This window comes from Sinocyclocheilus rhinocerous, unplaced genomic scaffold (assembly GCF_001515625.1).
Source record: "Sinocyclocheilus rhinocerous isolate Xijiao unplaced genomic scaffold, SAMN03320098_v1.1 scaffold508, whole genome shotgun sequence".
NCBI classification, from domain to species: domain Eukaryota; kingdom Metazoa; phylum Chordata; class Actinopteri; order Cypriniformes; family Cyprinidae; genus Sinocyclocheilus; species Sinocyclocheilus rhinocerous.
In genome coordinates, this window is record NW_015650695.1 from 427,126 (window position 1) to 448,485 (window position 21,360).

The following is a 21,360-nucleotide window of genomic DNA, read 5'->3' on the forward strand; positions in this document are numbered from 1 at the left end:
AACTCTATTGGTAACGACAGAACTTGCGGCCATAGTTGTTTTTGGGAAACGCACCCCAGACCGATCGTTGTATGACATTCACGAGAGCTATAGAGAGCAGAGCAGATGGCTACTTATGCTGTCGAATTGCTCTCGCGGTACTCATTCAATGATCGGTGCGCAGCAACGCTTCAAGTCGAACGAACGAACAAACATGCGCGCGTATTTGCATCGCTTTGATCGTTCTCTGTAGATCTTACCTTCTCACTCACCACGATTGGTCGATTATATACAATACCTGCATATTATTGGTCAAACTACTTTGGATGTTTTAGGCAGTACAGGGCTCGACAGTGCGACCATTTCAGTCGCATTTGCGACTGAAAACTACTGCGTGCGACTATGAAATTTTTTTTAGGAGCACCAGTGCGACTGACCCAATCATCATCATACTTGTGATTGTGATCGCTCATGCGAGGTTCAAATGTTTCTACGTGTTTTTGCAGCGTCGAGTAATGTATCACAGACATATCTCACGAATCCTTTCATAAGCAAAGTGAGAGATTCATTGATTACAGATGTGAGATCGAGATGAACTAAGATGAGTGCCAGCTTTTAATGATTTTTAAAGGAGTTTGTAAATGTGATACTGATTTAATACAATACAATTCAATAAACAAGAAGTTAATATTAAGTGACTTACATTGTCTGACTATAACACTATTGTCTGATTTAGCTCTATTTCGTCGTCGAAAATAGTTTAAAACAAAGACACAGCGGTGCTGGCAGTTTTTGTTTCATTTTTAAAGTATCTTTTCAGTTATTTAAATCATTTCATATTTCTATATTCAAAATTTTATATTTAAAACATTAATATCATCAGGGGTTTATGGATTTAATTGCACTCATTCCACTTCTGAGCTTCATTAAATGTCTGAAAGTACACCAAGCCTCTTTTGTGTTCTTCTGTGCCACCTCTACGAACTATTTTTGTTAATACTGATTTCATTTGATTTTTAACTTATGTTTCTTATTCTACTCTTATTCTGTCGTTTTAATTACAATTTTTAAAAAGCTTATAAAATATAATTTTTTTAAGAATTTGACAAAAGATGACATACTTTTAATAAAGTTAGAGGAGTCAAATATTACCTCGTAATGGGAAGGCTACTTTTTGATAACATTTTGGATTATTGATTAGAAGGTGCTCCTAAAATTTTGAACGTGCTCCTACATTTTTTAAATTAGGAGCACAAGTGCTCCTAAAAAGAAAAGTAAGCGTCGAGCCCTGCAGTATAAAAATCCTGGCCAGGACATGTCCCGTATAAATGGCACATATGGCCACCCTACTTTAAATACATGTACATACAGGCTGCTTGGAATATAACAAAGTGTACAATGTGCTGAAAAGAATTTATGCTTAAAAGATTTTATTCATTTCCATGAGTTTTTCTGTGAGTCATTCAATTTTCAGCATTTTAAATCAATTCTTCAAAAGTGATTCACGATACAAAAATCCACATTTCAAAATCAATTCATATGCACTGACATGATTTGTAATTGTTAACCAAAAGTTGTGCCTTGCTTAAGGTGAAAAGTAAAATGTTTTGAATCTTTCCCTGTGGGGTTTCAGCTTTCAACATTTTGGATACCAGCTCTGATCTTCAATCACTTCAATCCACCTCACACATTTCACATGAGAGTGGACAGAAACAACACTAGACTGAAACAAATACCTCTCCAAGTGCAGGTTCCTGGTCTCCAAGCCCCACAATGAGGATACAGTCAGCTTGTCGGATACAGCGTTGAGTCCATGGGGTCATACCGCTGTCCGTCTGATATAGCACTATACGATTGATGTCCTCCTGCTGAGCCAACCAACCTGATAACCTGTACTCATGAATACTAGAGAAAAACGAGCGTTTCAGATTGCAGTTTTAAAAATGAATGCGATGTTCGGATCTCATATATAGGCCTACCTGTCCAAAGCAGAAGCTCCAAGTCGCTCTCTGATGATGTCACTGGTTAGCAGCAGGGTTGGTCCTGATTGAAGGATGAAAGTGTGTTAGATTATGGGTCTAGATCATGTGCTTTAATTGTCAATCACTGCTTAAGTTTACCTATGGCACTGAGGGCATGGCTGAGCTCCAAATTGAAGGCACTGATTGGCACCTCATCACAAACAGGAAGCACGGCCACAGTGGAGAGATTACTAGCTGGGTTAGTGACGTCCGGACTCGACGCCACGCTTGGCAGACCCAGAGCGGAGCCTAGAGAAAAGGATTAATTTCTTTACTCTTTCTTTGTTTAAACACATAGAAAAGGCTCCGCTTCCTATTCTTTGTTCCTAAGATGATGTTTCTTCTCAAGCTGGACTTTACTGAAGCATTGAATGCGATGTGAATGATTAATGTTTGGTTTTTGGACGTACTTGAGAAAGGTCCACGGGGCTGTTGGAGGTTCCCCAGAATCTTCTGCCCCAGCAGATGGATCAAGCGTGTCACCACCTGCGGGTATCTTCTCTTAATGTTGTTGAGCGTTCCTTCTGGAAGCTTCACCAGCTCAGTGTCTCTGACTGCATGGACTGTGGTGGCACGAGGCTGCCGAGTCAAAGCCTCCACCTGAGAGAAAGAGAGACAGTTCAGCGATCCTAAATTCAGTTTAAATTAGTTTAGACCCTTTAGCCTTCATTTCAGAGCTTTAGACTCACAACTCCAATGAGATCTCCTCTGCCATACTCTCCAACAAGCTCCTTCTTCCCATTTGCTTTTCGGATGACAGAACGCAGTCGCCCATTCAGCACAATATAGGTACAGTCGGACTGATCATCTTGCCTATGGACCGCAACAAATTTAATGATATCAATTACTTGCATATTGACTGAACATGTACACTACTGTTTGGTGTCACAATATTTTTTTGAAAGAAATTAATACATTTATTCAAAAGGGACGCATTTAATTGATGACAGTAAAGATTTTTACATTGTTACAGAAAGATTTAGATTTCAAATAATTGCTGATCTATTCATCAAAGAATCCTGACAAAAAAAAAAGTAATAGTTTCCAGAGAAATATTGAAATATTGATTTCAACACTAAGCCAATCAGCATATCAGAATGATTTCTGAAAGATCATGTGGCACTGAAGACTGGAGTAATGATGCTGAAAATTCAGCTTTGCAATCAGGAATAAATTACATTTTTTATATATTTCAACAGAAAACAGTTGTTTTAAAATTTAAAATTTTAATAATTTTACTATATTACAGTATTTTTATTATATAAATGCAGCCTTGGTGAGCATAAGAGACTTCTTTTAGAAAATATATATTTTTTTTATTTTACTGCAAAACCAAACATTTGAACGCTAGTGTAGAAAAATAAAACATACTAAAAGTATACATAAAAATTAGATTTTATTATCTAAATTAATTGTCCAAACAACATTTGTCATTTATTAAAAGTTATATTTGAAGTATTACCTGTGAATGTTTTCAGCTAAAGAAAATGTTACAATGAACTGGAAAAAAAAAAAAAAAACATTTTATGTGAGAGAGTTATGGTACCTGTACAGGGCCCGCCCGGCTTCAACAGCCATCCAGTCAATGGCAAAATCCATCTGCCGTACAAACGGGGACATGCGGATAGCCACGGTGTGAGCTGCACTGAGAACTACACTTGGCTGCTCACGCATGATCCTACAGGGGGCAGCACAATCACAGACAATATGATTCTGCTATCTACTGATGGAGATTTGTTCTTTGTGAGATTTGCAATAGGTAGAGTGCCATCCAAAAGACTGAAAGTTTGAGAGTCTGTGTGAAATCAGCTGCATGACTATACAGAAACACTCACTCATAAAAGTTAGATTTGGAGATCTTGAGGTAGGTACAATCGCGCTCAGCTTTGACGGTGAAGATGAGCGGCTCTCCTGTGAGTACAGCCAGTTGTCCAACCATCTCACCCGGCTGGGTCACAAACAAACACACTGCTTCCTGCTTGTCAATCATCTTCTGATAGACATGAAGACAACCAGACAGGACAAAATGCAGACTCACATCCTATAGAAAAGAAGAGGAAGAAACGGTATTACAAAGATTACAATAGGTTTCATCAGTATAAGAGATCTAAGGTTTGCCAAATAAATTGGGCAGAAGAAAAGAAATGAGAATGAGCACCTGGTCTCCCTGTCTGGCTAACACAGATCCAGCTTTAGCATGATGAAACGTCACCCTCCCATTCAGCAGCGCAGGGTCCTGATGATGAAAGTGGGCATATGAGGAAAGGGCATCACCCTAGTCCAGCAAAAGAGAGACAGGTGTGACCGTCAGAAATCAGAGGAGAACTACAGTGAATGTGAAACTGCTTCATTTTACCGGACTATGAACTTTGACAATAAACTGTACCACACAAATACAAAAACATACCTCAATCTTCATGAGTTTGAGAATCTCTTTCTGGGCCTCCTCGAACAGTGTAGCATTAGGTCGTCCTTGAAATAGACTAAAAATGTTCTCCATTCCTAACTCCTCCTCAGGATACAAATACACGCTTGAAGGAACCTCATCCACGGTCACCTTCCTCTCCCGCTGCTCCTGTGTCACAGAAAACAAGCATGATGTCTTTAGACTTAAAGGCTGAGTGGTTCAGTACTTTTTGTGGGGGTCATATTTCAGTGTAAATCCAAAAGGTCTTTTTTTTTTTTTTTTATAGAATTCTTACTCTTAATGATTGTTCTCATTAGACTCTAATTACTGTAATACAAATTATGTTAGTATGTGAAATGTGTTAAAATGAGTGTAAAAAAAACTCACTCGTGTGAAAGCAGGTGGAGCTTTCCTCAGCAGATTTTCCTCTCCATCCTCAGCAGATACAGAGATCCGGCCTCTCTCATTTTTTTTTTTTTTTATAGAATTCTTACTCTTAATGATTGTTCTCATTAGACTCTAATTACTGTAATACAAATTATGTTAGTATGTGAAATGTGTTAAAATGAGTGTAAAAAAAACTCACTCGTGTGAAAGCAGGTGGAGCTTTCCTCAGCAGATTTTCCTCTCCATCCTCAGCAGATACAGAGATCCGGCCTCTCTCATAAGCCATGTCGAAATCTGAACGCAGACTCTTCTGAATTCCTGTACGACATACATAAGTTCAGCAATAACATCACAGCATGACACCAACATAAGCATGATACATCATACATTTTTATATTGTATAAATTATGTTTTATATATATACACATTGTAACTGTATAAATTCTATAATATAATGTATATTAATTATATTGTACACATTCTAATAATATTATAATATACACTACTGTTCTAAAATTTGGGTTCTGTTTGATTTCTGTAGGTTTTTAAAAGAAGTCTCTTATGCTCACCAAGGCTGCATTTATTTGATTGAAAAAACAGTAACAACAGTAATATTGTGAGATATTATTATAATTTAACATAACTGTTTTCTATTCTAATATATTCGTTTTTCTTGTGATCTCAAAGTTGAATTTTCAGCAGCCTTGAAGCAATCTTCAGTGTCACATGATCCTTCTGAAATCATTCTGATATGCTGATTTGCTGCTCAAGAAAGGTTTTTTTTTTTTTATTATCATCGATGTTGAAAGCAGTAATGCAGCTTTTTGTGAAAATGGATACATTTTTTCAGGATTCTTTGATGACTAAATATTTAAAAAGAATAAATTGATAAAAATAGCTTTTGATAAATTTAATGCATCCTTGCTGAATAAAATGATTAATTTCTTCAAAAAACAAAAACCTTACTGACCCCAAACATTTGAACGGTATTGTATGCACCTACCTGCGATGTCTACAGGCATGGATATGGTCCTACTGAGGGTCGGTGTTGTGCCACCATCCTTCCCATGATCCCCACCTGCAGACACTCACTGTTAAACAAAAATCTAAAGGCCTAACATCTCTCAACACAAACAACTTGAGGCGTATAGTAAATAAACAGATATTATGCCTCACCAGAAGCATTTTGAACAGCGGCCTCACGATGTTTATCAGGAATGGTGAGACTGCCAAAGCGTTTGCTGTGTCGTACCGGACTGGAGCGTGTTGCATGAGGAGAGGTAGGAGAGGGACGAGCCTGCATGTCCTAAGAGAAGATAGACAGAAAGGAAATAGTACATATTTTGGATAGTATAAAATAAAAACTACTATAGTTTTTGTGTGCTAGCAACCAATCATAAGAAAGAAAGCGAGTGTGCATTGAGTGTGGATGTGTGTTCACTCACATGGCTGAAGAGCTCGTTGGTGAGCCCCAGATAGTTGTGCAGGGCCAGAACAGTCACTCTCTGAAGACGGACCATGATGATCTGCAGAGAGGACACAACAGGAAACATATTCTCAATTATGAGCAGTGTCCTCACAGACAACAATGGAAATTTCGGAGCAATTTTAAAATTCCAGACCTGAACCACCCGCACAAGGCTCTCTGGGTATTTCTCAAAGATGGACAGAAAGGCATCGACAGGCAGTCTGAGGACAGTGGACACTTCTGCTGCTCTCGCCGAGACAGTTTTATAAGGTCTCTGGTGACCCTGAAATACACAAAACGTTCAAACCTGTGAATTATGCATAATATCCAGAATATGTCATTTCCTGTGAGCATTTTCACAAAAATTGCTACTTGACCTTCTTATGGGGCAATTTCTAAGAAAAGGGAAGAAAAAGTGAAAGAAACAGGAACAGGAAAGAGAACAAAATAAAGGTTGTATAACACTTTCTAAAGTAATTGGGTTTCCTGTGCTGTTAAACAGCATGAGCACACAGAGAATGGAATTGTGGGTGTGACTCACTGTGATGACATCAAGGATGCTTAGCAGACTGTGAACACTGTCTCCAGGGTAAACCTCTTTGACCACTCCATCCTTTCCATCCTTATGGGAGAGAGAGGCGAGTCCAGGGTTATTATAGTTAAATAAAACTAAAACCATTAAAAAATAATGTTGCTTCAAATAAAATAAATAGAAAAAGGTGGCAGTTGCCAAGGAAGCATTTCTCATTTTCGTTTATTACTAAAATTTTAACTAAAATTAAAGGGATAGTTCACCCAAAAATAAAAATTCTGTCATTAATTACTCACCCTCATGTCGTTCCAAACCTGTAAGACCTTTGTTCATCTTCGGAACACAAATTAAGATATTTTTGATGAAATCTGAGAGCTCTCTGACCCTCCCATAGACAGCAAGGATCCTTACACGATCAAGACTCAGAAATGATGCAAGGATCGTTAAAATAATCCATGTGACATCAGGGGTTCAACCGTAACATTACGAAGCTACGAGAATACTTTGTGCACAAAGAAAACAAAAATAGCTACTTTATTTCACAATTCGTCTCCCCCGCGTCACCCTATAGCGCCATTTTGGAGAGTATCACATACGTAAATATATAACGCATATATATTCATAACGTAACGTGACACATAAATATTCATAACGTAACGTGACACATAATGTATGCTGTTCTGTGTCAGCAGCACCGTACGCAGATGCGCTGTTTTTACGTTGTTTATGCTTTGATCTGAACGTAAGCAACGTATCCGCGTACATACGTTGTTTACATATGTGATACTCTCCAAAATGGCGCCAGGGCGACGCGGAGGAGACGAATTGTTGAATAAAGTCGTTATTTTTGTTTTCTTTGCGCACAAAAAGTATTCTCATAGCTTTGTAAAATTACGGTTGAACCACTGATGTCACATGGATTATTTTAGCGATTTCCTTGCTACGTTTCTGTGCGTTGATCGTGTAAGGATCCTTGCTGTCTATGGGAGGGTCAGAGAGCTCTCGGAATGCATCAAAAATATCTTAAATTGTGTTCCGAAGATGAACAAAGGTCTTACGGGTTTGGAACGACATGAGGGTGAGTAATTAATGACAAAATTTTAATTTTTGGGTGAACTAACCCTTTAAAATAAAAACAGAAAATATAAAAACTAATTCAAAATATTAATAAAATCTATAATAGCACCTCAATTATACTAAAATAAAATTGGATGAGTGATTCACACACCTGTCCAGTAAGACACAACTCCAGCTTGCCATCCTGTACCACATATATGCTGCTATCAGGCTGACCGGGTCTGAAGACATATTCGCCCTGCTGGAACTGCAGAAACACCATGTGCTTACACAGCTCCAGAAACAACGGCTTCTCGAAGTGACCCAACACACTGCAGGAGACACGCCAGACCAAAAACATACATTATATATATCATATTTTACATTCCATAACACATGGGAGTGGTCAAGCTCTCTTTAACGTCACTCTCTTGATGTGAATCAATTCAGAAACAATGGGAGCGTACCGCACGTTCTTCAGCATGTAGAGCACCTCAGATGGCAGGTGAGAATTGGCCACGTCAAACTCTGTGAGATCTGCCTCCAGCACTGACGGAGGAGGTTCCTTCATCTGCAGAGTGGGCACTTCCTTCTTAAAACGCAGGATCCTGAGAAACACACATGCTATTATACCTGATCATCTGAGCCAATGAATATGACCCAATAATGGCGTTACAGAAACGTACTTTTTGGCAATGTTCAGCATCTTCTGTTTCTTTTTGAGGCGGGGCCTGGAGGAAGAAGTGGAGCCCACTAACGAAGAGGTGGACTGAGACACCTTCCTCATAATCTTCCTCCCATAAAACAAGACTTTGTCTCTTTTACGAAAACGATACTTCGGGGCTTCCTGAGCCTCAAGTTCTGAGAGAAGAAAACAAGCAAATATATATAAATGAATTTCTGCAAGTTTTATGAAGGTAAATTTAAGACTAATTCAAGAAAATTCAAAGAATAAATTAAAGGGAACACAATACGTCTATATGTTCTCTAAATGTGTATGGAGAACACAGTGAATATTATCAGCACTTTATTATTATACATTTAGATTACTTGATCATTTCACAAAGCAAAGAAAGTAGAAATATAAGAAACATTCATTTGACATAGGAGTTTTTGAGAACTAACTGCGGAGCTGCATCCTGCGCATGACAAAAAATATGAGGACAGCGATGAGGACGATGGCGACTCCAGCGCCAATTATTATTCCCACCACCTGGACAGAAACAAGACAGTGAGAAATCAGGATAAATTTGTATCAGTTTGTATACATGTGTCATGAAACCAAGGTTGGGCAACATTCAAACCAGATTTATATTTGAATTAATGGCAGCATTTATTTAAAATGTTGTAAATGCTTATTTAATACTGTCAAAACTAGTGACATTAAGGACATTAATAATGTTACAAAAGATTTCTATTCTAAGTAAATACTGTTCTTTTGAACTTTTTCAAAGAATCCTGAAAAAAATGTATCACAGTTTTCACAAAAATATTAAGCAGCACAACCGTTGTCAACTTTGATAATATGAAATCTCTTAATCAGCATATCAGAATGATTTCTGAAGGATCATGTGACACTGAAGACTGGAGTAATGATGCTGAAAATTCAGCTTTGATCACAGGAATAAATTACATTTAACAATACATTAAAATAGAAAACCGTTATTTTAAATTTTAGTAATATTTTTCACAATATTGTTGTATACAAATGTCTAAATGTGACATGTCAGTATTTATTTGTAACTCATAATTAAAAATGAAATATCTGCACAATTCTGCAAAGGCTATGATTCAGTGTAACAGTGTTAAATGAGTGTTTACTGACCATGCTGGTCTGCAGCTGATCCTCCACTAAACTCTTGATGTTTCCAAATCTGTCCAGCTACAAAACACACAGGATGTTAATATAGCCAGCTTTTATATGAGAACACAGCCCTGGGGTTAAAAATGAGAACATGAGGGGGGGAAAAAAGACTAGCTATAGATCAGGCTCATGAACTGAGAAATAATGAATAAGTGAAGGACTGGAAGAGAAGCTTGCAAAAGGTAAATGCATTTGTTACTAGATCACAATCCTGTCCCATAATTATGTAAACCTTCCCTCTCCATTGTGCCTTCATTCCTTCAACCATTCCCACTCTGCCACTCTCCTACTCACTCATTCCTCTCTTTCTCAGCTCATGTATTTTCAATAAAGCATTGTTAAGAAGGCCCATAGTGTTTCTAAAGTGAACAGCAGAACTGTTTCTACAGTAGCTTGGTATGCTAAATGGAGAGTCAGTTATAAATGAAATAATAATGAATCTTACACAGACATGATAAATGCACTGGAAAAATGATTTTCTTAAGAGGGTTGTCTTGTTTTCCTGTAAAAATATCTAGGTTTGGAACAACTTGAGGGTGAGTAAAAGATGACAGAATTTTTATTTTTGGGTGAACTATCCCTTTAAACCAATTCATCCTGACTTAAATTTTTTTTTTTGTAAAGCATATTTGAAGTTAAATTTATTATATATTCTCTGAAAACCATATCTTAATATCTTACGCAGCTGTGCTACTCCAGTAAATTGTTGCAGTTTAAATCTAGATTAAAGACCCATCTCTTTAACCTGGCTTACACATAACACACTTCGTTAAAGGGTGTTAAGACTTTTATTGCAGAACAAGACAAAAACACACAGCACATTTTTTTTCTAAAAGCATTTTTGTCCCGTTTTTAGTCAAATATCTCAACATCTTTAAAACAACATGAAATGAAAATGACAAATTACAAAGTCTTGTTTAACTCACTTAATTTTGATATTTATTAGAAGACTTAATAATACCTTAAATATTTTTGCTTCTCAGGTAAACCTTGATTTAAGAATGTTTAGTTAATTGTACTGTAAATAATCATTACTGCAAAAAAATTACTGCTCAGTATTTTTGATTAAGATCTTTATTTTATTTTTTATTGATTTATTGATTTATTTTTGCAGAGAATGATGGAAATTAACTTCAGAATGAGCTTTATTCTCCAACTATGCATTGCATGTATTGTATAGAAGTGCGACATTCTTGAAAATAAGGAAGTACTTGAAAACAGAAGTGGTGGTATATCGTCAGTGTCTCTGATGGAAACCACACAAGCATGTAAGATGTTAACACATCCTCCGACTTCATCATTTTTATGAATTCAGAGTGTATTTAGAATCTCTCTCAAATGTCACTTACATTTGTATTACAGGAGTATCTGACCATTGTCTTAAAGGTGCACTACATATTTGGAGTTACAAAGATAAATTAGTGTGATCTCAACATGGCAGAGACCCACCATATGTCTTATTAATGCACTTTTCACCTCAAGTGGATATACATTATTTGAATCATATTTTCCAAATAAATACTGTTAATTTCACAAACTTTTATCCAAACATTTTAGTGCACTTTTATCAAACCTTAATATAAACTGTTTATGGACTGAAAAATGCATGGACAGTCCAACTTTCAGATGTGTCAATAGCAAATACGTCCTTGTGATTTGTAATCCTTGGACCGAGATATGAATTTGTGCAATTCTGCATGATTACTCCAAGGCATCTAGTTGCATCTTCTAACTAAACTCTCGCTTTGCCCATCATGACAGAGCAAAAAACTGTTCTGTTCAGCATTACAGATCACACCAACAAACCTTCTTAAACAAGTCACATGATCACATTAGCTGCAGACAATCTGCCCAGCTACAAAACACAGCTGTCAATGACTTACACAAAGAAGATTTGAAAGAGAAGAAGAAAAAGAATCTCTTTGAAAGAGATTTGAAAGAAGATTGTGATATAAAATAAAAGTGAACAACTGCTGATATTGACGAATGAACAGATTGGTGGAAGCAGGGGCGGGGTTTCTGGAGGAATGTAAATGAGGTGCAAGGTGCATGATGGGAAAGCAGTGCAGCTGCTTATGAATAAAGAGATTCAGCAAAGAGTCTTAGTCAAAACGTAAGGGATTTTCCCACTATACTTCTCTATGGGTTAACGTCTTTTTAACTCAGGACTGAGAAATATTTTATAGTTGTAAAAAGTTTAACAACACACAACCTTTCATAAATGCCTCAATAAATATTCATGCACTTAGTAGACAACGGAACGGATTTACAGCAGACTTTTCCACAGGTCGACAAACTGTTATCAAACCAGGCAGCTCGCTTGTTGTGTGCTGTACTAACCGTGAGAATATGTAAATGAGAACATTAACCAAGGGTTTTCAAATGTAAATTGGGCCACAGTGTAATTTGGAGTCAAAATTGCACTCACGTTGAAACATGTGAACGCTCAGACTGAGAGCGTTCAGGTTTGTGAATGTGTGTGAGGTAGGGCTGTCAAAATGACAGAAAAACTCAATTCGAATTTTCTACTTAAATATAATCAAAATTCAAATTATATTTGAATTTAAAAAGCATAATTTCAGTTAGGGGGAAAAAAGCTTTTGGCTTCTCTCCTGAGGCCACAAGAGGGCGCATCGAGCAAAATATTATGCACGTTTCTTCAAAGCGTAATAAAATAACATGACTATCTTTGAAAAAAAGTACATAATGTTTAAAAATATCTCTTTGGTTTTGAGACTTTAGTCTTTGCAACTTCAGGGATCTTATCTATGCACAATCAGCTTGTAACACTCCAAAGAGAAAGAAAAACTTGAAATCGCATCATATGACCCCTTTAAACATTTACATTTAAAAACATGAGATGTTGGGGGGAAACCGCCAAAACGTCTTTAGACATGTTTTTTAAAAGTTGAACTTGCATTAATTTTACATGGCTTTCTAAACATGCCGCTCTCTGCGAGACGCGAGTGCAACGCTGATAGATGTCCCTCTAGAAAATGTGATAAATATGCGTGCTGTGTGAACGGCTTGGTTTCAGTTTTGACGTAAACAACATCTTCTCCACACTGATGCTCTCGTTTTCCACAATATATTGAATGAACAACATAGCAGCGCCGCATCTAGTTGGTTCACGTTTTTGCATTCGAATGTGGATTTTTTTTTTTTTTTATTCGACGAATATTCGAAATTCGATTTTTTTTTTGACAGCCCTAATACATACCGTTCCAAGCAGCTTTACAAAGTGCATTGCCTTACTCCACTAGCAAAACAAAGAAGAATGACAGTGGCAAAGAAAAACTCCCTAAGAAGTGTACATAAAGAGCAAGAAACCTTGGGAGAACAAGATGATAAGACTTCAGTTTTTAAGACAATGTTGTTCAGCTCAAGAAAACCATCTGGGTATATTTTAGTTCTAATATCTAATTTGCTTACATAAAAATATATTCTCTATCTGCTAATAAATATTATGATTCTGACTTTTTCTTTCTTTCTTTTTCTTTCTTTCTTTCTTTCTTTCTTTTCTTCCAACAAATAAAAGAACCGACTGATAAGAATTATTCAAGAATCGAACTGTTCACAATGTATGTTTGTGATTCACTAAAAAAAGAACCAGCTCATAAGAGTCACTTATGAATTGGACTACACTACACAGTTTCCTACACTACACAGATTCCACTGTGATTTTAATTCTCGACTGGATAGGCTAACAAAAGCATTCAAATGCAATCAATGACACATACATCGTCATCGCATCTCGTGCGCCACTGATAAGGCTGCCTGACGGCTGACGCAGACCTTAAATTCGAATGCAACGTTTTTGACAGCCCTAGTGTGAGGTAAAGCATTAGGGTGGTGCTGCTCACCTGTGGAGGTTCTGCGGACTCTGGGCCCGATGTGCTCTGTCCCATTCTACCTCAACACACAGCTGAGCCATCAACGACAGGCGCTGCAACACACGGCAAGACAACAGGCTTCATGCAACATGCACAGATCAGCAGCACACACACATTCAATAAGAATCACTGCAGACTCCAAAAAAAGCTTGCTATGAACATATTCAGTTTGAGTCCATGCACATTACAGGACACAGGTGGATACATTTTATTATAAAATCAAATAGTACTAGATTATTAAACAGACAGGGCCCTATGATTTACGTTATGTGAAAAATGCAGACGGAATCGCGGAATCCAGTCATAAAAACGGAATTTACTGTATAACACAATGTCACAGAATTTGCCAAATTTTGGATAGATTAATCAAAAGTAGGTCATTACACTTAAATCAAAACGCGATATGGACTAGTGTCTGTGAATATTAAACTGCAAAAATACTATTTAGATATTAATCCTGCATGTTCTGCGTGTCTCTGTGTGAATGAATGGCACAGATGCACGGTTTCGTTTACTACACACATACTGAAGCGTGTGCGACGCCCGCGGTGATTTCAGCCTCTGCCGCCTCAATATATGATCATGATCTGCTCACTTCATGAGCATTTGACCATTTATTTTGAGAAAAAATATCGTCATATCATATACAAGCAGAAACTTAAAGGTCTTCACAGCAACCAGTCAAAATAAAAGTTTGGTTTAACTTGAAGAAACTGTGACAGACTTAATGTAATGATAGCTAGTACTACTGCTAATAAAGTTACTATTAAAACGTTATTTATAAAGGAATATTTACCAGAAAAATTATTTACCAGAATTTATTTAGAAGAATAATGTAAATACACAACACAGTATTTCTGAAAAGAAAAAAAAAAATAATAATAATAAATTATTTTGTATAAAATCAATTAAGAGTTTATTAGAATTAAACAAAACCATTAAAATGGAACTCAGAAAATGAATGGAAGGCAGAATGTAAAAATAAAACTCAATTTGATAAAAAAATAAAACACTTTTCATAGGGCATTAAAAATTTAATTTTTATTAAACTTTTAATAAATTGCTGTTAAATATGTTTCATGATTTCAATTAATTAGACATACTTTTGATTAATAAAATTTAATTTAACCATTAAAACGGTCTAGTCTAGAAAAATTAAAGTGGAAAAAACGGAATCCAGAAAAATTAAAATGGGAAAAAACGGAATTTGGGAACAAATAAAACAGATTTCATAGGGCCCTAAACAGATCATGGATGATGATTGAACAGTACAGCTTTTCAGCCACGCTAAAATACACAATATGAACTACAGCATACCACGTAATTTGCTTATAAAATATCATTTTTTAATAAAAATTTGTCATTAATATTTTAAATTATGTATAAAACATTTTACAGTGCTGTTATTGTTACAACTTAATCCTAGTCTTTTATTAATTGAAATTAAGCTGAAATTAAAATAAATATAAGATGAAAAACTTTAACTTAAAAATCTTAAATGATCATTAGAAATGTTGCCTTGGCAACTAAACTTAAATCAAAGTTTAATTACTAAAATTACTAAAACTAAAACTGAATAACAAAAGCACATTTATTAAATAGCTGAACACAATTTAACACAGTTACTAAAATTCAAACTGAAATTAAAATGAAAACTAAAAATATACAAATAAAAGCTATAAATGCTATAAAATAACACTGCCAGAAATGCTGCCTTGGTAACTAAACTGAAATAGAAATAAGTTGAAGTACTAAAATTACTCAAACTAAAACATAAATAAAAAATAATTAAATCTAATAGAAATATATATATATTTCCTAAAACTTAAACTGACAATATAAACATGAAAAGCTATACATGCTATAAATGTAAATGATACTAAAATAACACTGACATTTTATAATATCTTGACCTACATAAAAGTATTTTATAAATGTCATTATAACATTCAGTACCTTAATGTGTACCATACAAACACACAAACAAGTACAGCCAGTATTTAAAAAATAAGTTTTTTTAAAACAGAGAATATGTAAACATTGTTTGCATATTAGTAATGTTAATGTAAACAGTGCTCAAAAACAGGTCAGTCAAACATCACAATCAGCAGAGAATTCTATCCAATCACAAGCCCTCCCCAAACTGATGTCATCATCCCTGACAGACACTCAATAAAACACACACACACACATATGACTGTACGGTGTGAGTGATTTTTATACTGATAACATCATTGTTCCTTTCACATCCAGGGTTGCACGAGCAGACTGCATGTACACTGAACCACTGCTTATTTTGCTGACCTCTGCAACAAACAACACAAGCCCTTCACGTTCAGCACACACACACACATACACACAACCTCCAACAAACACACGTTCACCTCCCATCTACACCTAAAAAACTGAGTAAAGCCATTCACTGATGACATCACACTGTCCAGAGGCCAACAACTGAAATCATTGGGGCTGGACAGAGAGGATTAGATTACTGAGATGATCACAGATTCATCCACATCTGATTCTGAGTGTGTATAAAATGCACTGGTAATGACTATATGAGAGATTTACTGTTTATACAGATGAAAGAGATGTAGTGAGTGATTGTATCACATTCAGATTGATTATAGGCACAGATAGCACTGAAAAACTCTGACATTCAATAACACGCTATAGAATAACAAGAGAGGGAATGGAAACCATAGGGCAAGACAGGGGGAAGAGAAAGAAAAGCTGAAACGCTAGTATTCGTTGCTCACTAACGGGCACCTTCTAATAGCCATTGTCCTCGGTTAACAATGCTCTTACTGTGCACCCTTAAGCATGAGAGAAGAAGAAAAGATGGCCACATACACACTTACAGACATAGTTTTGATTTAAAGCCCCCAACTGACAAATACAACACTCGACGAGTCAATAAGAACCGTCAAAGCTGCAACGCTGAGACCGTCACGATATTAGACATGTTCAGTGGTCAAGAAGTGTGACTGACAGATTAAACACAATGTGAACATCCTTGATTTCAAATTCTATGCATACAGATTTTGCTGTGCGACAGAGACGACTCATGCATAAACTCAAGCATGACTTTGATTGGAACAACTGCTACTACTTACAAAATAGTGCCTGAAACTCTGTAAAATGTTAACTTTTTTATTTCCAATAAATAGTCAGTGAAAGGATGTGCTTAAAGGGATAGTCCACCCAAAAATGAAAATTCCTTCATCATGTATTCATCCAGAAGTTGTTCCAATCTAAACTTATATGCATTTCTTTCTTCTGCTGAACACAATGAATATATTTTAAAGAATGTTGGTAACCAAAAAGTTTCTGATCCCATTGAGTTCTATTATATTTTTTTCCATTCGCAGTGGGGACCGACAAATTTTCAGCAGAAGAAAGAAGAGGGGTGAGGAAATGATGACAGAATTTTCATTTTTGGGTGAGGTGAACTATCCCTTTAACCTTGAAAGATGGTGCTATTCAATTTTGGCAACCTAAAAATTCAGCAACCTAAAATGTTAAGCCAAAACAGTGAGAAAAAACTGATTTTCCAGTTTCAGCCAAGATAGTTTGGAGGGCCAAAACCACATATCAGCGTACACACTTCACCATGACCACAAATAATGCCAGAGTAGAGATATGCAAAATTTGTTCAGCTGTACATGACACCCTGAACAGCATAAGAGTTCAGTCTCCCAATTACCCACATTTTATTTTGGTTTTTCAGCTAAAAAGAAATGTTAATTTTGACTTTGGTGTCTCTGTAAAAAGTCATTTCGATGCATCACTAATTTTTTTATAAGCTAAAATTTGGGAAATGCCTAAATATAGTTTTTAACTGTTTTTCTAGCCATAAAAAAAAGAATAATAATTTCGAATGATATACCAACTTTCACAATATTTCAAATACATAAATGATACAGCAAAAATGTTAAAAGCGGGACTCATGTTTTTGTCATTCAGATTAGTTTAGTAATTAATTAAACATCAATTCAGCCTATTATGGCAAAATTGTGACAATTTTGTATGATTTTAATTAACAGATACAGCCAAGAAGGTCAAGCTCTCTTAAGGTGGGATGAACACAAACCACCATTTTAACGTTGGTGTCTTTAAAACTAGCTACTTTTCATGCTACATTAATTTTATAAATACTTTGTCTAACAGGAAATGAACAGCTAATGGAATTAGCACCTCTGCTCTGTAATGGGACACTAAATTGTATCCTACATGTATTCATTAAAAGTGCTCGCTTGTCCAGCATACAGATCTTTGTATCTTCCACTGCCCAAAGACTATCACATGCTGCTATAGCATAATATACCTGAGAAACCAGGATCCATGAAACATAATTTATGCTCATCACCATGTGATATGAAACGCAGAACACATCCTCAGATGATGGAATAATGAAACAGCATCACATGGATGTGTCTCATCAGCTGACCATGGGTTCAAACATGTCCCAGCAAACAAGCTAAACCAATGAGCGTTAATAAACTGATCGCAGATGTGTGTGTTATTGAAAGCCATGACTCAGCCGTGAGGTCTCGATGTTTTCTGTCCGCATTCAGTGCTGTAAAGTGATCCGGTGATGCTGTGCGGTGACCTCGGCGCACCGTCTGCGACCTCCACCGGCAAACTCTCACGGTAAACTAACACTACATATACACTCTTCTCTCACATAATCCGGACAACCAGTAAATTGTGCATGATATTTGGTTTATAACCGTACCTGAAAGCGACGGTCCGTCCTGATCTGTCAAACACCGGTCAAACCGGAAACATCCGTTCAGACCTCTGCGTAGACTCCTCCCAGTCAGTGCAACAACCAATCAGGGATGGCAAACCAACCAATCAGAATTGAGGAAAATGACTTTCACTGATTCCCTCCCCCATTGTTATTTACCAAGTTTTCAGTTTACTGACTTAAATTTATGACGTACTTGATGTGTTTTATGATTTAGTCTTTGCAGAAACACCTGAAAAGAAAATGTAAGAAGTGATAAACGATTATTATTAGACTATACAAACCACACCACATGGGTGGCTCACTGAGTCTTCTATTGAAGAAATTATGATGAACTAATATACAATTATAACACACGGTTGTAATATTTCAACATATGGTGTGAAGTAATAAGGTCAAAGTCGCTACTATTCAGTAACCATCCTACATTTAAGCAAGCTAAATCTAAATATCACTAACTCTGATCTATGCCAGGAACCGAGCTTAGATAAGAGCAGTTTGTTTCGAGGACGATAAAATTCTCTGAATAAGTCAGATATTAACTTAAGAGGACACGGGTACGATACGAGTTAACTGATCAAAATGAACATCATTTAACAAATTGATTTCATGCTGATTGAATTTAGTAATTTCCTAATCTCATTCTGAATCTTAATCATTAACTACTTGGAGAGAAGTAACGTGGATCTCGTAGTGATCACATTACAGCCGTCAAACTATATTATGCATAAGGAATTATCTACTAGTACCACCTAGTGGTGATCTTTAAATATACAGACTGCTTACAAGTGAGACAGACACCAAATGTGAGCAAAGCACAGTTTTTTTAGCATTTGAGTTTTTTTTTTTTTTGAGATTCTAGACGTAAAAGTATTATGATATTATTAAGTAAAATGAATAAAGTATTATTTAATATCATTTGAATGTGATAGGGAGACCACAGAAGGAGACCTCCGAACAAGTCTATGCTCCGAACACAGTAGAACCCGCATTTCACTCATTCTACTCGTTTTTTTGTTTTGTTTTGTTTTTTGGCCGTAGAGTGAGACTTTAACCAACAAGTTTGAACATCACGTTGAACACTTTGAAAAACGAGAGATAAAACGCCTGCGTAAAGAACACATAATTTGTTTATAAATTTTAACGTACAGGACTTTTATTATGCTTTGACAGGAAACGGGATCCTGTCGACCCGGTTGTTCCGCTGCTGCAGGCGTGGGAAAAACAGTGCAAAAACTGTGCAGATCCGTATTCCATGTGCATTATTGGCCAAACGTTTTACAGACTTTTGGAGAGATTAAAAGTCAGCGATGGTTTTGAGACTGTCAAACAGGGCATGCGTCCTCTCTGGATCAGCTCGCCTCAAAAGCACTTTGTCAACCTACTTCGATGAGATGGGAAAAGCTGGTATCATCCTAAAATCTGCGTCAACTGGCATATTTGAGAACCTGGCCTTAGAAGACTGGATTCCCGATCGCGTCGATCTGCAAAACAGAAGCATGCTGTTATTATGGAGAAATTCACCCGTGGTTGTCATAGGAAGGCATCAAAACCCCTGGCAGGAGTGTAACCTGCCCTTGATGAGACGCTTGGGAATCCCGCTAGCGAGGCGTCGCAGTGGAGGTGGAACGGTTTTCCATGATTTTGGAAACATCAACATGACCTTCTTCACCTCCAAGAAGAAATACGACCGTCACAGAAACCTCAAAGTCGTTACTAGTGCATTAAAAGCACTGAGACCCGATCTAGATGTCGCAGCGACAGACAGATTTGATATTTTGTTAAATGGCCATTACAAAATATCAGGCACTGCTGCGAAATTAGGCAGGACCTCTGCTTATCATCACTGTACATTATTGTGTTCTGTTGACCGTTCAATATTGTCCTCAGTCCTGAAGAGTAACACTTCTGAAGTTATCAAAAGCAACGCTACCCCAAGCGTTCCTTCCCCTGTCAAGAACCTTTTGGATGTGGATCCCACTCTTGACTCTAACACTATCATGGATGCTATTGCTTCCCAGTACAGTAATGAATTTGGATTTGACAGCCCAGTCATCACAGTGGACCCCACTCATGAAGGTCTCATGCCTGGCATTCATAAGATGGCACAGGATCTGCAGACGTGGGAGTGGATTTATGGCAGAACTCCGAAATTCAGTGTTTGCTCTTCTATAGTGGTGGATGATGTGACTATAAAGCTTGATATGGACATCAAAAATGGTGCTGTAGGACAATGTGCTATGGAAATCCCGGAAAACTGGCTTCCTTCAGAGATGGTGAATGAGTTTACATCAACTCTGAATGGCAGCAACTACTGTCCGAATGAAACCGCAGTGCTGATGGCGGCGTTCATGAGAACAGTTTCAATGACTGCGGATGTTGCTGAGAAGATTCATAGATTGTGTGCTGGTGTGGTTTCAGTGATGTGAATAAAAATGAAGTCAGAAATGAACATTGTGATACTTAATTTCAAAATCTTTAAAGTGGCCTCCTGCACAGTCACAGTTTACAGAGATTTGATATGAAAAACACAAATAACGCTACCAATTCTGTGATGAAACTGTTGAAATACTTTGACATTTTAAGCATTGGGCAGACATTACTGTAGACATAATTCACATCTAATTCATTTAAACCATTAAATGCTTGCAAATATTAATATAGCAGTAATATATGAATAAAGATTATATTCATGACAAATTATATAAAAAAATATTAAAATATTGTTTTGCATAAATACCATGGCGCTAAACAGTTTGAAAATGTGTTTCTACAGCCACTGTGCAGGTTTCTCTTTGTGAGGTTTGGTTAGCAGTGACTGAAACGCAGCTTTACACAACTGCCAGTCTGCATGGAGAGGATCTTGAGACTCCAGTAGCTTCAAACACCTGTTTGCTGCTCAGCAGTGGCTTTTTTACAGCTGCCACTACAATACAGTTCATTTGTTTGACAGAAACTTTCCTTAATAAATCTTTATCTGACCAAGATCTTCTGTGCTCT

At 36.7% G+C, this 21,360-nt stretch overlaps 2 protein-coding genes across 6 annotated transcripts in view; one reads left to right on the plus strand and one right to left on the minus strand.

The window, feature by feature from the left end:
- Positions 1 to 18,411, minus strand: part of LOC107712242 (neuropathy target esterase-like) — a 32,854-nt gene extending 14,443 nt beyond the window's left edge. For 2 of the 5 annotated variants that reach the window (XM_016517423.1, XM_016517422.1), the window contains exons 1-23: positions 18,346 to 18,411; positions 13,578 to 13,660; positions 9,676 to 9,732; positions 8,976 to 9,063; positions 8,537 to 8,711; positions 8,318 to 8,458; positions 8,023 to 8,182; positions 6,804 to 6,884; positions 6,417 to 6,545; positions 6,240 to 6,320; positions 5,971 to 6,100; positions 5,798 to 5,872; positions 5,065 to 5,112; positions 4,795 to 4,865; positions 4,408 to 4,575; positions 4,159 to 4,236; positions 3,836 to 4,041; positions 3,547 to 3,678; positions 2,690 to 2,813; positions 2,411 to 2,600; positions 2,100 to 2,249; positions 1,959 to 2,022; positions 1,716 to 1,884 (exon numbers count right to left, since the gene is read on the minus strand). In XM_016517423.1, the coding sequence (XP_016372909.1) occupies positions 1,716 to 1,884; positions 1,959 to 2,022; positions 2,100 to 2,249; positions 2,411 to 2,600; positions 2,690 to 2,813; positions 3,547 to 3,678; positions 3,836 to 4,041; positions 4,159 to 4,236; positions 4,408 to 4,575; positions 4,795 to 4,865; positions 5,065 to 5,112; positions 5,798 to 5,872; positions 5,971 to 6,100; positions 6,240 to 6,320; positions 6,417 to 6,545; positions 6,804 to 6,884; positions 8,023 to 8,182; positions 8,318 to 8,458; positions 8,537 to 8,711; positions 8,976 to 9,063; positions 9,676 to 9,732; positions 13,578 to 13,622 (2,562 nt within the window). In that variant the 5' untranslated portion in view covers positions 13,623 to 13,660; positions 18,346 to 18,411. Of the gene's footprint in view, positions 1 to 1,715; positions 1,885 to 1,958; positions 2,023 to 2,099; positions 2,250 to 2,410; positions 2,601 to 2,689; positions 2,814 to 3,546; positions 3,679 to 3,835; positions 4,042 to 4,158; positions 4,276 to 4,407; positions 4,576 to 4,794; positions 4,866 to 5,064; positions 5,113 to 5,797; positions 5,873 to 5,970; positions 6,101 to 6,239; positions 6,321 to 6,416; positions 6,546 to 6,803; positions 6,885 to 8,022; positions 8,183 to 8,317; positions 8,459 to 8,536; positions 8,712 to 8,975; positions 9,064 to 9,675; positions 9,733 to 13,577; positions 13,661 to 18,345 lie in introns of all 5 variants that reach the window. The other 3 variants (XM_016517421.1, XM_016517420.1, XM_016517424.1) reach the window with 2 other exon arrangements.
- Positions 17,554 to 21,016, plus strand: LOC107712244 (lipoyltransferase 1, mitochondrial-like). Its single transcript, XM_016517427.1, has 2 exons — positions 17,554 to 18,260; positions 19,534 to 21,016. The coding sequence occupies exon 2, from the start codon at positions 19,671 to 19,673 to the stop codon at positions 20,787 to 20,789; it is 1,119 nt and encodes a 372-aa protein (XP_016372913.1). The 5' UTR covers positions 17,554 to 18,260; positions 19,534 to 19,670; the 3' UTR covers positions 20,790 to 21,016.
- The last annotated feature ends 344 nt before the right edge of the window (positions 21,017 to 21,360 follow it).

Bases quoted from the DNA above. Each gene is read 5' to 3' on its own strand.
- LOC107712244 (XM_016517427.1), top strand. From the start codon at position 19,671: ATGGTTTTGAGACTGTCAAACAGGGCATGCGTCCTCTCTGGATCAGCT.